This window comes from Arvicanthis niloticus, chromosome 2, assembly GCF_011762505.2.
Source record: "Arvicanthis niloticus isolate mArvNil1 chromosome 2, mArvNil1.pat.X, whole genome shotgun sequence".
Classification (NCBI taxonomy): domain Eukaryota; kingdom Metazoa; phylum Chordata; class Mammalia; order Rodentia; family Muridae; genus Arvicanthis; species Arvicanthis niloticus.
The window spans coordinates 137,027,915-137,043,194 of NC_047659.1; the positions used below are offsets into that span (position 1 = coordinate 137,027,915).

General features: G+C 54.9%; 1 protein-coding gene across 6 annotated transcripts in view; it reads right to left on the minus strand.

Moving 5' to 3' along the window:
* The window catches only part of Ripor3 (RIPOR family member 3), a 77,916-nt gene that overhangs the window by 3,241 nt on the left and 59,395 nt on the right, over positions 1 to 15,280 (minus strand). For 4 of the 6 annotated variants that reach the window (XM_076930275.1, XM_076930277.1, XM_076930276.1 and 1 more), the window contains 15 exons: positions 14,157 to 14,235; positions 11,486 to 11,509; positions 11,202 to 11,255; positions 9,817 to 9,966; positions 9,667 to 9,730; positions 9,366 to 9,409; positions 9,120 to 9,245; positions 8,894 to 9,039; positions 7,670 to 7,799; positions 5,455 to 6,090; positions 3,058 to 3,188; positions 2,229 to 2,352; positions 1,662 to 1,797; positions 1,065 to 1,226; positions 307 to 468 (listed from right to left, as the gene is read on the minus strand). In XM_076930275.1, the coding sequence (XP_076786390.1) occupies positions 307 to 468; positions 1,065 to 1,226; positions 1,662 to 1,797; positions 2,229 to 2,352; positions 3,058 to 3,188; positions 5,455 to 6,090; positions 7,670 to 7,799; positions 8,894 to 9,039; positions 9,120 to 9,245; positions 9,366 to 9,409; positions 9,667 to 9,730; positions 9,817 to 9,966; positions 11,202 to 11,255; positions 11,486 to 11,509; positions 14,157 to 14,235 (2,168 nt within the window). Of the gene's footprint in view, positions 1 to 306; positions 469 to 1,064; positions 1,227 to 1,661; positions 1,798 to 2,228; positions 2,353 to 3,057; positions 3,189 to 5,454; positions 6,091 to 7,669; positions 7,800 to 8,893; positions 9,040 to 9,119; positions 9,246 to 9,365; positions 9,410 to 9,666; positions 9,731 to 9,816; positions 9,967 to 11,201; positions 11,256 to 11,485; positions 11,510 to 14,156; positions 14,236 to 15,280 lie in introns of those variants that run through there. The other 2 variants (XM_034496604.2, XM_076930279.1) reach the window with 2 other exon arrangements.

Sequence of the window (15,280 nt, forward strand, 5' to 3'; positions counted from 1 at the left end):
TGGCACAGTGGTACACACCTGTAGCCCCAGCACTTGGGAGGGTGAGGCCTGAGGATGAGTTTGAAGTTAGTCTAAGCTACACAGTGAGACCCAAACTTCTAGGCTGCCTCTACTCCCTGGAGCGAGCAGTCCTGGACCGCTCACCTCCCTCGCTGGACTGCCACCACAGCTGGCTGTGGTCTCACTCCATCTCAGTTTTGACAGCTAGAGGGAGAGTTACAGGGGCTCTGAATGGTGGCCCCAGCCAGAAGGGACAGGGTGTGCTGTAACTTCCCTTCCAGGCCGTTTGTCACCACTCGGCCCTACCTTCCTTGGTGAGCTGGGCAAGGTGCTTCTCCAGGTCAGAGATACTCTGCCGCTGCAGGTAGCCATGGAACTGGAACCAGGTGACCACCTGCTCTTCCTGGAGCCCTGCTGTGACCAGTAGCCCGCCACAGCCCACCACTTGCTCCAGGAGCCTGCGACACACTGGCAAAGAAAAGGGCCATAAGCAGAGCCGAGGCCTCAGCTGGCCTCTCGGTAAACAGGTCTGTGGCAGCTGAAAGGGACTCTGGGAGAGGGGAGCCCAAGGGGTCCCCCTTAGAGTCAACAGACTCCTGGTTCTAGAACCTTCCCTACCCCAGAAGTTGGTAGCACTTGCTAATAAGGTTCAGTCTGACTCAGCTCTAGCTCCTTCCCTGTCTTTTAGTTCTTTGTTTGACAGAGAAAAAGAACATGCCAGCTAGCCAGTAACCACGGCAGTGGGCTGAATCCCAGAGGTGGAGCCCTGGAAATACATATAGCAATAAGCTGCCTAGAGTGTGGAAGGAACTTCCAGACTTCAGATGCCACCCCCTGGCCCTCAGGAGCAACCTTCACTTGCCCCACGGGAAATGCTACAGCTGCCCTCAGGAAGTGTCCAGCCTGAGGTCAGGACACCTGGATGGCACATGCCTGCACACCTCCCTCTAAGAACCTTTGAGGGCTTGAGGGCAGGCACAGGAATTCACAGCCTGCTTTCCTAGAGGGACCTCAGCTGCTGCACTGCCATTCCCCTGGGACAGGGCAAGCAAGGAGGACACTACCTATTTCCAGCTGGCCAGGGTACTTCCCTCGGACTCGGTGCAGAAATGTCTTCTTGAGCTGGCTCAGGAGTGTGGAGGCAGGGCAGGCCAGGACTCCGCCAGGCTGTGTGCACCCCTGCCACAATGCCAGGCCACCCTTCCTGTGAGATGCCTGTGGGATGACTGAGAGCCAGCAGCTGCTCAGCAGCCTGGGCAGGAGCAACCGGGAGCCCCAGAAACCCCTCCACAAGGACCCAAGGTTGGAAGTGAGGGCAGGAGACCCAATACAGGGACCTCCTCTCAGGCCCCTGTCACCCCAAAGGAACAGTCTTGGCTCTAAGCACCTTCCTAGTCCCTACTCACAAGATCAGTCACTCAGTGCCACCCTGTCTAGGAAACTGGACTGCCCAGACAGGTCCACAGGGGGAGACAAAGAACCAAGGTGACAGCCATTCCTTGGAGGGGACACCAGCACGTGGATGGGACTGGCTTCAGTGAACCAGCATTGGCCTTGCCAGTATACAGAGACATGCAAATGTGCTAGGCGGGCAATCACCCATCAGTGGGAGAGGGAGGGAGGGAGACTAGGCCTTGGGGGTGTGGCTGGTGGCTACTTACTCTCTTCAACCGACCTGGCCTTGCTGACCTGCTCAAGGTCAAGGACTGAAAGCACTTCCAGAACCTGCCTTTGCTGCACCGCTTCCTCCAGGAGGCAGTCCCGGACCATCCTTGACAAATTAGGGGAGGCTAGTTTCTAGAATCAGCGAGATACTCAGGTTACCCGCATGTTCGTGTCTGCCCACAGCTGCCCCATCCTTGAAGTAGTTTCTAGAAGAAGACCATGACGTAAGCTCCTCCTCTTCACCAAGCTGAGCCCCCAGGGTCAGCCCACCCAAGTCTAGCTAGACATCACAAAGCAGTGGGAAGACGGCCAGCAGCTGATGGCATCAGGACCCCTGGGAGCAGCACAGCCTGAGGCCCACCTTGGATACTTTCTGAGGTTGAGCCAATTTGGACTGGCGCAGCACCTACATGTGTACCTCAGAACCACCTCTTGGTTCAGGGCTTGGCTCTCTGAGACTCATCTCCCTCACCTCCTGCCACGGAGCCTCCACGGCTCTCAGGCCCAGGCTTTTTACTGCCTTTGAGCCCAGTCCCCACCCTGGCCGAGCCCCACCCAGACACCTGAAGCAAGGCTTTGCAGACTTGAAGGTGGACAGTGAGCAGTGTGTCCAGCTCAGGGGCACCAGCTGTGAGCTCGCTGGGTGACACCTTCAGTGATGGCCGTGGAGGTGGGGGGCTGTCCCTCCTGAGAAGACAAAAGAACTGAGTGACCATTCGATTAGCAAAGGGATTCCTTCCCTGACACACGCACGCACGCACACACACACACACACACACACACACACACACATACACAGCTCCAGTCTGGGCTCCTCTATAGAGGAACGGGAAAGAAAATTGCCTGGAACGGGAAAGAAAATTGCCTGGACATTAAACGGATGTGCAGGGCAAGGCTTCCCAGGGGACCTGAGGCTGTGACTCCCTCTGGTTCATTCTGCTCTTCTGTGAAATGGGCAGGAAGCCTAGACCTAGGGCTAGTATACTGGCTCGCCACACTCAGAAAGGTAGCAGACTTGAAATCTCCTTGTGGGACCACTGGATTAGAGGAAGAGGTGGAGGAGGTCCCCTTCTGTAATAATGCTAAGGTCTGGGAAATAAAAGTGGCCCTGATCAGGGTAGGTGGTAAGACAGTCCAGAGGGAGTGGTGGGCAAGACAGTTACTATGGTGGTTGGTCGGTCAGCATGACAGCCACGGAGGTCAAGGTCAGAGTTTTGCCGTGTGCTGCTGTTCTTGCCCGAGAGACCCTCAGTGGCCATAAAGGCTTGCTGTGTGGAGTGCCGTGGAGAGGAGGCACCATGCACAAAACTACACATGATGGAGCCAAGGACTCAGAGACTAGCCTGGAGCTATTAGCAGTCCAGAGGTGTGCCCATTTGGGGGTGCACTCACTCAGGAGCCTGGGAGCCCCCAAACAAGGACAGTTCATCGCTGGCAAGGTCGGCATTCAGAAAGGCGAAGCTCTCGAGGATACAATCCATCAGGCTCTGGGCTGACACGGGTTCTGGCTGCACCCCTCGGGGCTGTGGACGAGCACCAGGATGAGGGCTTTGCCTTGCCATACCCAGCCAGAATGTGCCCCAGCCCCAGCGCTCAGGTCTCAGCAGGATGAGCCTGGGATGTGGCACTTCCAGTGTCCCAACAACATGGCCTTAGACAAGGGAAGGTCACCAGGGAGATAGATCTGAAAGTGCCCAGGTGGGGAACAAGCAGGGCAGGGTTCCCCCACAAGGAGGCGCCACTCTATCGTGGCTGACACCGGCAGCTGCACTGCCACCCAATGCCTCACTCCTCAGCAAACCCAGAAACCTGCTCTGCACTCATGCTGACAATCACTCTGAGGAGATCTGGAAGCTGTGGGTGAGCCGTGAATGAGAAGGCATGCGGGAGCCACTGTGCCTACCACTGGTCAAGCATCCAGAGACCTCTGTCTCCAAACCGGGGCTGCCTGCAGGGCTGGGAATCCCACTGGTACCTAGTGTGCCAGACCTCAGTCCACACCAACCACACCCCAAGAAGGGCCCAACAAGACTGCAGACATGAAGCAGGAGCTCTCAACTGAGCCCACAGGGGGACGGGAGGTGTGTGAGCAACACCAAAAATACTAACCCTGGACATAAAGATTCCCCTTCCATTAGAGTAAAACTCTGCAAGCACATGTGCGTGCCTGTGTGTGTGTGTTGTGCACAAGGGCATGTGCTTGTGTGTACCCAGAGGGGCCACATAAGATCGGCCTTGGGTGTCGTGCCCTAAGAGGTGTTTGCCTTGTTTTTGTTTTGTTTCTTTTGTTCTTGATGCAGGGTCTCTCACTGGGGCTGGAGCTTGACAATTAGGCTACACTGGCTGTCCATGGAGCCCCAGGGATCTGTTCTCCTTCTGCAGTGCTAACATGCTTGCCACTGGCCTGCTTTCTCTTTATGTGAGTGCTGGAGGGTGAATTCAGGTCCTCATGTTTGCACAGCAAGCACTGACTGAGCTGTCTCCCCAGCCCTGAGGACAGCTTATTTAGTAGCCAGTGTTGCTGCTCCAGGCAGTTCACACCTCCTGCAGTTCACGCCTCCTGCAGTTCACACCTCCTGCCTGAAGGATGCTCACTTAACTCTCTGACTCTCACCACTAGATACACTGGGGTTTGCACTTGGCACCGAGAGCCCAGCGCTACACTGAGGCCATCCACACAGCAAAACTCCGGATAAACAGTACAAGCAGTCCAACATGTGACAGTGACTGGGAAAAGGACGGCGGTTACAGGGACCCCGAACAGCCACTCGCTCGCCCTCAGTGGGGAAGTTGCACACGGAGCAGAGCCTGTGCATTGATCCCAGTGTGTGTGTGTGTGTGTGTTCAAGGCCAACCTGGGCCTCTTAGCAAGAATCAAAGCCTATGGACACTCAGTAGATGACTCCCCGTTAGAAGTCAAGCTGAAAGTGGGACCTGTCGTTTTTATTGTTCTTAGCTGTTTCCCAGAAGAGAAGTGTCTCGTTGGTGTTTTGAATGACTGTGCTATTGCGGGGTCATTCAAAGTGCTTGTGACTCTTCAGAACACAGGAGTGTGACAGAAGTGTGTGCCTGCCACCCAAACAGTTTCTCACATAAATGCTGGAAAAGGACTAACAAAGGTGGCGTCTTCCTCAAATTCTTGTTCCTGGCAATGTGGACAGGGTCTTTTTAAGGTGGTAGGCAGTAGATTCCTTCAAGACACTAGACAGAATACAAGAGGAGAAGCCTTCTCTCAGCTGCGCTGATGTGAGACTGTGAAGTCCAAACAGATAGATAGATAGATAGATAGATAGATAGATAGATAGATAGATAGATAGATAGAGAGAGAGAGAGAAAATATATTTGAAGATGCCTATGTCATATAATTCTGGGGGGGGAGTGTCATACCCAAAAGTGGGCTCATCGGAACCTGTAGAAGTTGATGTGTGTGATCTACATTTTATTTTATGTATTTAAATATGTAAACAGAGAGACCCATCCATCCAAGCCAGTAGCTCTGAGAGCCACTGAGAGAACTCCTTTGGCCAGGCTGCAGAAGGTTCTGGATGGCTATTGAGATGAGACTGGCAGGCAACTGCAAGGCCTTCCATAAATCGCAGCCCCCGCCCACCCACCACATCCAAAGATTCTCGATGGAACCAGGTTCTGGCTGGACATGGAGCAAATTACTCACTGTGCGCTCCGGCCTCCCCTTGGGATTCTCCTCTGAGGCCTTGACATGTGGGGAAACTGAGGATGAGGGAGATGCGGCCCACCCAGGTCACACAGGGGCGAGACTGGGAGTCTAACCTGGGCTGCCTGGTCCCCGCACCTGCTGCCTAGCCTCAGGCCGGCAGCAAAGCGGTGCTGCTGTCCAGTGCGCGGTGGGCATACCTTCAGCCGCTCCCTGAGGCCAAGGACTTGATACTCCAGCTCCCTGAGCTGGGGCTGCCCAGGGTCTGCAGACCGCAGCAGATCCAGGACCTCCTGCACAGGCCCCTCCACTCCGTCCCCCACGTCTCCATCCTCCTGGCCCTTCCGGCTCCGTGGCACCATGGGGCTGTGGACAGGGGCGTCCTGCAGCAGGGCCAGCCTCTCTCCTCCCAAGTCCCTCCAGCCAGGCTGTTCTAGAAGCACAGCCCCGGCTGGGTGAGCCAGGCCTGGCAGCAGGCCCAGAGGGGGAGGCTCCTCCCTGGTCTCCTCTTCTATGCAGGCTGAGGGACCCACAGTCATGGGCAGGAACCCCACATCTGAGGTGGATGCTGAGGTACTGGTCTCAGTGTCTCTGGGGTCCTCAGAGCTGAAGGAGTCCATTTCCAGTAGCTCCTGGCTCCGGCTCCGCAGGCGGGGACCCTGGAGCTCACTGTCAGACAGGTAGCCGAGGATGGAGGTGGCCCTTGGCCCACCTAGCAGCAGGGCCTGCTGCATCGGCTGCTGGAGGACAGACTGGGAGGGGATGCAGGAGCAGCCTCAGCAGCTGCCCCAGGGACTGTGCTGCAACCCCTGTGTGCCCAGGTGCTCAGGATGATGGAGGTCCTCACCATGCTCCTGCCTCAGGACCTTTGTGCTGACTGTGTTCTCTGCCAATACAGAGCCTGAGCATAGAGACCAAAGCAGATGGAGGGATGGGACCCGGAGTACTTAGGGTGTCCGGGGACTTGTGAAGAGAGGTGGCATCTGAGCTGGGGTCCTCAGTGTTGAGGACATGTGTGCAGGGCGGTTGGTTCCAGGGCCTGGGACCCTGGATGGGTGCAAGCTTGGGACAGATGTTCCCACTGAAGAGTGTGCATGGCCTGTAGACAGCTACAGCACCGCACTAAAGTGACTGCCATCTCTGTTGGGTAAACACACAGTCGCCTGTGGGGTGGTGGCGGGCCATTAAGAAAGGTCCATCCCAAGGACGACACCAAGAGAAATAATGGGGTGCCTCTGTGCACAGCTTTCAGTTCCCTGACCCCCAGGAAAGGAGAGGAGGGTGGCCCTGACTCTAAGAGGACCTTACCCCCTGGAGATCATAGTGAGAAAGTTGTGTTTTGTATAGGGCTCTGGGTCACAATCCTTTAAGTTTTCCCAGCAAAGTGGGGCCAAGGCCGTGGCTGGGTAGAGGATACATACACACACATACACACACACACACACACATACACACACAGACATACACACACAGATACACGCACAGAGATACATACACACATATATACACACATACATACATATACACACATATACACATACACACACACACAGATACACACACAGAGATACACACACACATACATACACATACACACATATACACACATACACACACATACAAACACATATACGTACACACACAGACACACACAAACACACATACACACAGACACACACATATGCACACAGATACACAAATACACACACAGACACAGACACACACAGACACACAAACACATACACACACAGAGACACACATACACACACAAACACATACACACACAGAGACACATACACACATACACACACAGACACATGCACAGTCACACACAGAGAGCACACACATACACTTATACACACACACATATATAGCACACCCACAGGATACACATATACAGCACACACACACACATACACACACATACATACACATACCCACACACACATATACATACACACACATATACACACAGACACACAAACACATACACACACAGAGACACACACATACAAACACATACACAGAGACACATACACACATACACACACAGACACATGCAGAGACACACACAGAGAGCACACACACATACACTTATACACACGCATATATAGCACACCCACAGTACACACACATACACACACAGCACACACATACAGCACACACACACACCAGGTAGGTCCCAGACCCAGCTCAATTCCCATGGCCTCAAGCAACAGAAGACAGAGGCACAGAAGGCCCTGAAGCCCCAAAATCTGAACCCCAAGCAGGCCATGTTCTTCACTGCTCAGCCCCAGAGCCTCTCATCCTCCTGGGAACGGGCTCTCTTACCAGGTAGTATTTGTCCCGGAAGCTGGGGGTGCTAGGTGGTGTCCATGTGTATAGGGAGCCCTTCCTGCTGCCCATGGAGAACCTGCCCGTGGGGCTGGGTGACACCAGCCGGCACTCAGAATCCAAGGGGCTGCAGGGAAAGAGTAGAGACCAGCAGGGACTCAGGTGGGCTCAGAAGTCACAGGCCGCTCCCTTGTCTTTCAACGGAACTCTGCGGCTCCTTCCCACAAGTCCATGGGCTGGTGAGAGATCTGTGGTTATTAACATGAGATATAAATGATGGCTCTGACAAGGAATTTGTTGGCCAACTATCCCATCAATAAGCAGAGCCAGAACTGAATTCACCCCAATTTTCTCTCACCCCAAAGCCTTCAAATCAGCTGGGACTGATATTCATGATACCCTCAGAACCTAGTGGACTGGGCTTAGGGAGGCCAGGGGACAGCATGGCCCTCAGCTGAGGATAGCACCAAACCCAGCATGAAGGCCTAAACCCCAGAGACCCGAGGTACCTCAACCCGAGGTCACCTGTAACCAGCAGGACTCCGAACTTAAGAATGGCTGGCCTGGGGTGGCGTGCACTTGAGGGTTTCCTGAGTGACTGAGTTGGATAATGTTCCCACCCTGCTACACCTGCTCTGGGGGGACAGGGAGGGGCATCCTGGAAATGCAAGATGGCTCTGCTACTGACCACCCTAGAGACCACAGCTCCTGAAGGTGGTGCAGGGTGGAGCCCCAAACTCAACACAGACTGTTCTGAGCCTGGATCCCATAGTGTGGGACCAAGTGGGAGGCCTCAAGGTGACAGTTCAGCCCGGGACTGGAAAGGACAGGACACTCAACAAGGCATGGGAAACTCCTGGGACACTCAAGAGGCATGGGGAAAGGCCTGCGCAGGCAGAAGAGAGTCCCTCTGAGAAACTAGGCAGGAGGAAAAAATGCCTGGCAAGTGACAAGGCTCAGCTGGAGCGGCCATGTGTCCAAACACGAGTGGAATCCAAAGTCATAGGAGGCGTGGTGGGGGAGGGCACAGGGCTGCTGTAAAGGTCAGGCCAGCCTGCCTATGAGGACAGGGCGGGGCGGTAAGGACAGAGATGGCTATGCAGGAGCAGGTCTGGAGAGTCTGAGGCTCCGGGGCAGGACTACTTGGTTCCGCTACACCCAGAGCTGGGGTGGCCTTGGCGAGGGCTGGGGACACAGCCATTGAGGGCGGGTGACACTCACTTCCACAGCAGCTCCAGCTGCAGCTTGATGGTGCCCAACTCAGTGATGTCCACCACCACAAGCTGGGGCCGGGCTGTGAAGAAGTCCGTGACGTCACATGTCACCGCACCCACCACCATCGAGCTCAGGCCACGAAGCTCCGTCACCTGGGCACAAGGGACAGGATGGTGGTGTCTGAGCCCAGCACCCAGGCTCCAGCCCCCCACCCCCCGGGACCCTGCCCCACCTTGATCTCCAGGTTCTCGTGCACCGTGGGCACAAAGACCCTCTCCTCCTCATCCCAGGTCTGGCTGTCATCTGGCTCTATCCGGCCCTTCAGCCGCCATCGCTGACGGCCCAGGCGCATGAGCACCTGCAAGGGTGACACAGAAAGAGGTGCAGAGGCAGCCCCAGGGGAATCCACTCACTGCCTGCCCCAGACCTCTCTCCCAGGCCTAAGGACTTGGACCTCCCAGGACCTCCCTGGCTGTACCTCATACTGGTCTCCAGGACAAAGGCGTGCATAGCCCACCAAGCCTGGAACACAGAAATGGGTTAGTCTCCTCTCCATGCCTGCCTAGAAACCATGGTGGTACAGGGGTCTGTCTGGCAACAGAAGGTTTCAATGTTCAAAAAGGGATGGTACCATACCTCAGAGAACAGTGAGCCCACGTCCTGTCACAAGTGCTGGCCTCTAGACCCTGGGACTCTGGCCACACTGCCCACCCTTGGCAGGCTCTCAGGGCACCTAGGACGACGATCTGATACCCAGCACAGCCTGGCTTGGCACTCACCTTTCATCTTGACATGGAACTCGCCCAAGTGACCTTCCAAGGTCCCCTCTATGAGGCACATGTCCTGCAAGGCCCACAGTCGGATCAATCACTTGCCAGCTCCACCCCGTCCCCAGCATCCCAGTGCAAGTGCAGAGAGAAATGGCCCACCTCCAGGCACTCCTGCAGGCTGCGGCCCAGCTCCTGCAGGCTCTCACGGGAGGCGCGGCTCTGGGTGCTGTTACTGAAGGCACGCTGCATGTTAGAGGCTCCGTCTCTCAGACGCCACTGGATACAGTAGCCTTCATATAGTTCATCTACCTGCGGCAGACATGCAGGCTGTGAGCCACACCGAGGGACAGCCCATGTCAACCTTCTGTTCCCCCTAGAACTGTCCCCTGGCTCAGCCTTGCCCTGTGCTCCTCATGGCTCTAATTCCACCCACGTAGCACCCCAGCACCTAGGATCGCTCACACACATTTGAGCACAGTAGACACTAGTGACTATGTCACGCATTCTCCCTGCCTGAGTCCCACCCGTGGCATGGAAAGTAAGCTACAACAGCTGCCCACCCTGTGGGTCTGGGGAGGAAGGTGAGTTCATGAAAGTGTTTGCAAACTATGTTTTTTAAAAAGCCTTAAAGAAGGTAAGACTGTGTGTGCATGGCCTTAATTCCAGCCCTCGGGAGGCAGAGGCAAGCAGCTCTCTGTGAGTTCAAGTCCAGCCTGGTCTATATAGTGAGTTCCAGAACAGCTAGGGCTACACTGTGAGACCCTGTCTCAAGAAGAAGGAGGAGAGTGAGGGGGAGAAGCAAGAAGCCTAAGGGACTTGCTGGGGCACTGTGGGCATATCCCACCACCTTCCTGGCTACACAGGGGCAGTTGGGGCCTTCCAAGAGTAAGCTGGAAGTCCTCTGTGCCAATCAGTGACAGAGCCCCAAAGGCCCAGGGATACTCCTCACCCTCACCTGGGGGCTGGGCCTGCTGCCAATCATTACAGCTCTACAGCACTGTTCACCCCAAGTCTCGGCAGCTGTCCATGACCACCAAGCTTGATACCCACTACACCTACGTGACACCTACTGCCTCCACGTGACACCTACTATATCCACATAGCACCCTCATGGTGCCCAGTGACACCTACCCATATGGTGCCTAGTGACACCCACCCCATGGTACCCAGTGACACCCCATAGTGCCAAGTGACACCCATCCATATGGTGCCCAATGATATCCCATGGTGCCCAGTGACACCCTCATGGTGCCCAGTAACACCTGTATGATGCCCAGTGACACCCTCATGGTGCCCAGTGACACCTGTATGGTGCCCAGTGACATCTGCATGGTGCCCAGTGACACCTGTATGGTGCCCAGTGACACCTGTATGGTGCCCAGTGACACCCTCATGGTGCCCAGTGATACCTGTATGGTGCCTAGGACACCCCCATGGCTTCCCCCAACTCATAAGAAATACCCACATGACTCCTTGTGACATGTTACCCCCATTAGCCCCTTAACATGCTCCCCATAACCCCCCATGATACCCAAGCCACGCACCTTGCTGATGTGGAACTCCACCTTCCGGATGTGTCTCTCCACCAGGCGCACTTGCTGCTCCCGGAATAAGAAAAGCTGCTTTAGAAGCGGCCATGTTCCCAGCACCTCACCCCCTCCCCAGGATCAGGGTACTGGGCTCAGACCAAGAGAGGATGGCCCTGGGATTCAGTTTCTCTGCCCGTAACATAAGAGGAAACAGGTGTTCTGCCCAAGTGCACCTGGGATGGAAGGCCACCCCAGACAGTCTTACCCACCCTGGAGACAACACAGGGACATGGGCTCACCTTGTCCAGGTCATAGTAGAAGGCCTGCAGAGAAAGGGGGAGTGTCAGTCTCTCACCACAGGGGCACCTGAGCTTCAAGGACAAAGCCAATGCCTGCAGCCTGGCCATGCACCACTCATGGCCATGGACACCCAGGAAAAAAATGAACTAAATGCATGCATTATGGGTAAGTCAGTTCTAGGTCTGGCACTATGTCCCTGTGTGTCCCAGGCAAGTTACTCAACCTCTCTGAACCGCCCTTTCTTCCTATGTAAAATAGACATCAGTCATTGTAATGGTCAATACCGACTGTCAACTTGACAGGCTGTATCTGGAATCGCCTTGAAGACAATCGTGCCTGGGAGGAAGTTTCTAGATTTCACCAATTGGGACGAGAAGATGAATCCTAAATGAGTGTGGTGGCGTCCCAGAGGCCTGGGGTCCTGGGCTACATAGCAAGGAAAAAGTCAGCTAAATACCAATGTCTGTTTCCTAGCTGCAGCCGCAATGGGCTGCCTCACCTCTGCATGTCTCGCCTTGAGCTGAAGCTTGTCACAACAAGGAGAGAAGTCGTAGGCACACAATGGAGATCACAGAACTCAAGTTCAGCTAAGAAATGAATCCTTGGGCCAGCAGGATGGCTCGAGAGTTAAGGTGACTGCTGCCAAGTCTGATGACCTAAGTTCAAAGTCTGGGACCCACTGATGTCTTCTAACCTCCACAGGAGCACTGTGGCAGGTGCATACCTACTTTGCCTCCTCTCCCTCACACTGACTGACTGACTGAATGAATGAATGAATGAATGAATGAATGAAACACATTAAGAAATGAAGAACTAGGAAAGATCTGAGATTTGAAGAGCTGTCTAATTCAGGCTTCTTGGAAAACCACAAAACCCTCTGTGTGAGGTTGTTCAGGCACTCTGTCCCAGATGTGGGGTCCCCATCCTCCCCAGACACCAGTGTGATATAGCATCAGGCAGTGGAGACTTCTGAGACAGGCCTCTTTATACATTGTCTGCCTGAGAGACTTCTAGACCGAAAAGAGTAGGGCACGGTGTGGGAACCGCCACTCTCCCTTGGGGTTAGGTGGTACTAGGAGTGGGTGAGGTCTCCGAAGTGCCTCTTCCCTCCCTCTGTTCTGGCCCTCACCCAGTCGCCTACTGAGGGAAGCTCCATGCTCGGCCAGCTCTGCCTTCCCATGTGGCTGACACCCACACGAGACTGAGCCTTCCACCCCGCCCAACACCCTAGTCTTCCGAGTCAGTGGCGCTGCGACCCAGAGAGGACTGGGAGCTACTTTGATATTCAGTTCGCTGTTTTCTCTTTCTGAGTTTGAATCCAGCCCATCCTGAAGGCCTTACACAAGGCTGAATCTGGAGGAGGGACACGGAAACATAGCTGTGAAGTCCAGAGCATGTGCTAAGACATACCAGCTTTGCTTCCTGTGTGTGACCCAGGCAGGCTGGGTGACACCTTCCCCGAGGCAGCAGCTGGTGACTTAATCTGATTTGCAGAAATGAAGACAGTCTATGGAGACACGTGTGTCTCTGAGTATCCAATGGTTGAAGCAACAGGTACCAGAGAGATGGGACCTTCTCGAGAGTTTCATACTAGACTAAGGAAAATTGCTGCAGCCTGACACGAGAACGTGGCTTCTCAAAAGACTTCACACACTTCTCCAGGATGACTGGAGCCCAGAGTGGTGGGCGGCAATACACCTCCAGCCGGGACTACTTAGGCCTCGATTTAAACTCTGATCTCACTTCAGGACCATCAGACTTTTAGGGCGTCCCCTGGGTTCCCTTATTCCTGTTAACACGTTGGCTAAGTCTCCCCTTTCTGATTTCCTCTTTTAATTTGGCTCAGTGGGGGCAGGAGGCTGGACTGATCCAGGACACAGGGTCTGACCCCTAAGTTAAAGAAGAGTGAGAGGGATCAGAGTGACTAGAGACAGGGACAAAGCCGGGCGATGGTGGCGCACGCCTTTGATCCCAGCACTTGGGAGGCAGAGGCAGGCGGATTTCTGAGTTCCAGGCCAGCCTGGTCTACAGAGTGAGTTCCAGGTCAGCCAAGGCTACACAGAGAAACCCTGTCTCAAAAAAAAAAAAAAAAAAAAAAAAAAAAAAAAAAAAAAAAAAAAAAAAAAAAAAAAAGAAAAGAAAAGAGACAGGGACAAAGGGTCCCCTGCTGGAGTGGCTGTCCCTAAGCAGGGAAAGCACAGGGTGCCTACTGATGACCTAAGCGTCTTACAGGGTCACAGGCTTAGAGCTGTCATTGTGTTGTTTGGGTTGGTTGTTGATACACTGAGCGACAGACAACTCAGAGTCTGTGAGCCCTACACTGGCCAAGTCTAAGTCTGGCCTCAGACCACACCATGATGTCCATGGAAAACTGTCCCCTTGGACACCACAACATACAGGCTCAGTTTGGGGCAGGGGCAGGGGCAGGGCCAGTGACACAAAAACGGCCACTTTGTTGAATAGCATGAACTGCCTGCTCCTGGTATGTCTGATGGGCACATTGGGGGTCAGGACCATCAGACATATGTACCTCTGCAGTCACCTGTCTGACAACTCCTCCCAGAACCATGGAGAGGAAATTTCACCACAAACACCACAGGCCTCTGGGTGGAGGCCACTGACTGTCCTGGCTGCTGTGAGCCAAAGGCCATCTTTCTCCCTGTCACTCACCAGCCTGGAGCCTCTCTGGATGTCTGTGTGGCGTCCACACAGGTAGTCCAGCTCTGCCTGCTGCTCACACAGGTGTTCCCTGCAGGGGAGGGGGAAGAGTGGATTTGAGCAGAATGGGAGGGGGCCAACCCTCCCAGCATAAGGGGATTCCTCTGTTACCCCAGAACCCCACAGATCAGTCTAGCTGTTACTAGCATGTGGTTAGGATGACTATATGGATCTCTAAAGGCTGGGGAGTCAGGGGGAGGCTGAGGAAGGCATGGTGGATAGAAGACAGAGGGAGGCGGGGACCAGAGGCGGTGAGAACAGGCAGGAGGTTAACAGGGAAGAGAGAAGATGAGACCATGGAGCCAGGGGGAGGGAGGAAGGAGGACCCAGGGGGAGGAAGGAGGGAGAACCAGTAGGGAGAGAGAAGAGAGGACTCATAGAGAAGGAGGGATGGCTGAAGGGGGAGGGAAGAGGGGGAGGGAGCACAGAAGAAAGGAGGGAGCACCCAGGGGGAGGGAGGACTCAGGAGAGAAAAGAGGGAGTACCCAGGGGGAGGGAGGAGGGAGGTAGGACCCATGGGGAAAAAGTAGGGAGGACCTAGGGGAAAGAAGGAGGGAGGACCAGTGGGGAGGGAGAAGAGAGGACTCATAGAGAAGGAGGGATGGCCTAAGGGGAGGGAGGAGGGGGAGGGAGGACTCAGAGGGAGGTAGGAGGGAGGGCTCTGAAATGTTGAGCAGCAGAAGCAATGGAGACTGTAGCTGAGGCGAGAGTGGCCCCTGGGGAGGGAAAGTCCCTTCAAGTGAAAACCCAGGGCTGGGCTTACTCTGATGATGGGCTGTCAGGGCAGCTGGCTGTCTGACCACACTGGCCAGGCTCTGCCCCTCCTTCCTGATCCTGATAAGAGGGAACCCTCCAACCCAGATCCCAGGGTGCTGCAGAGGGCTTCTAGTGTCCTGGGTAGAAAACAAGGAAGCAGGGCCCAGCTCTGCTCTGCCAGGGCTTCCATTCCCCAGGGTTCCATCCCTCCAAGAGGCCTCCAGGCCTTAAGGCCAAGGCCACACACCTGTCTCAGGAGGGTCTCCAGGCCCCAGCACTGTCTCTGACAGAGCCTTAGCCTCTCCGACGCTGAGAGCATT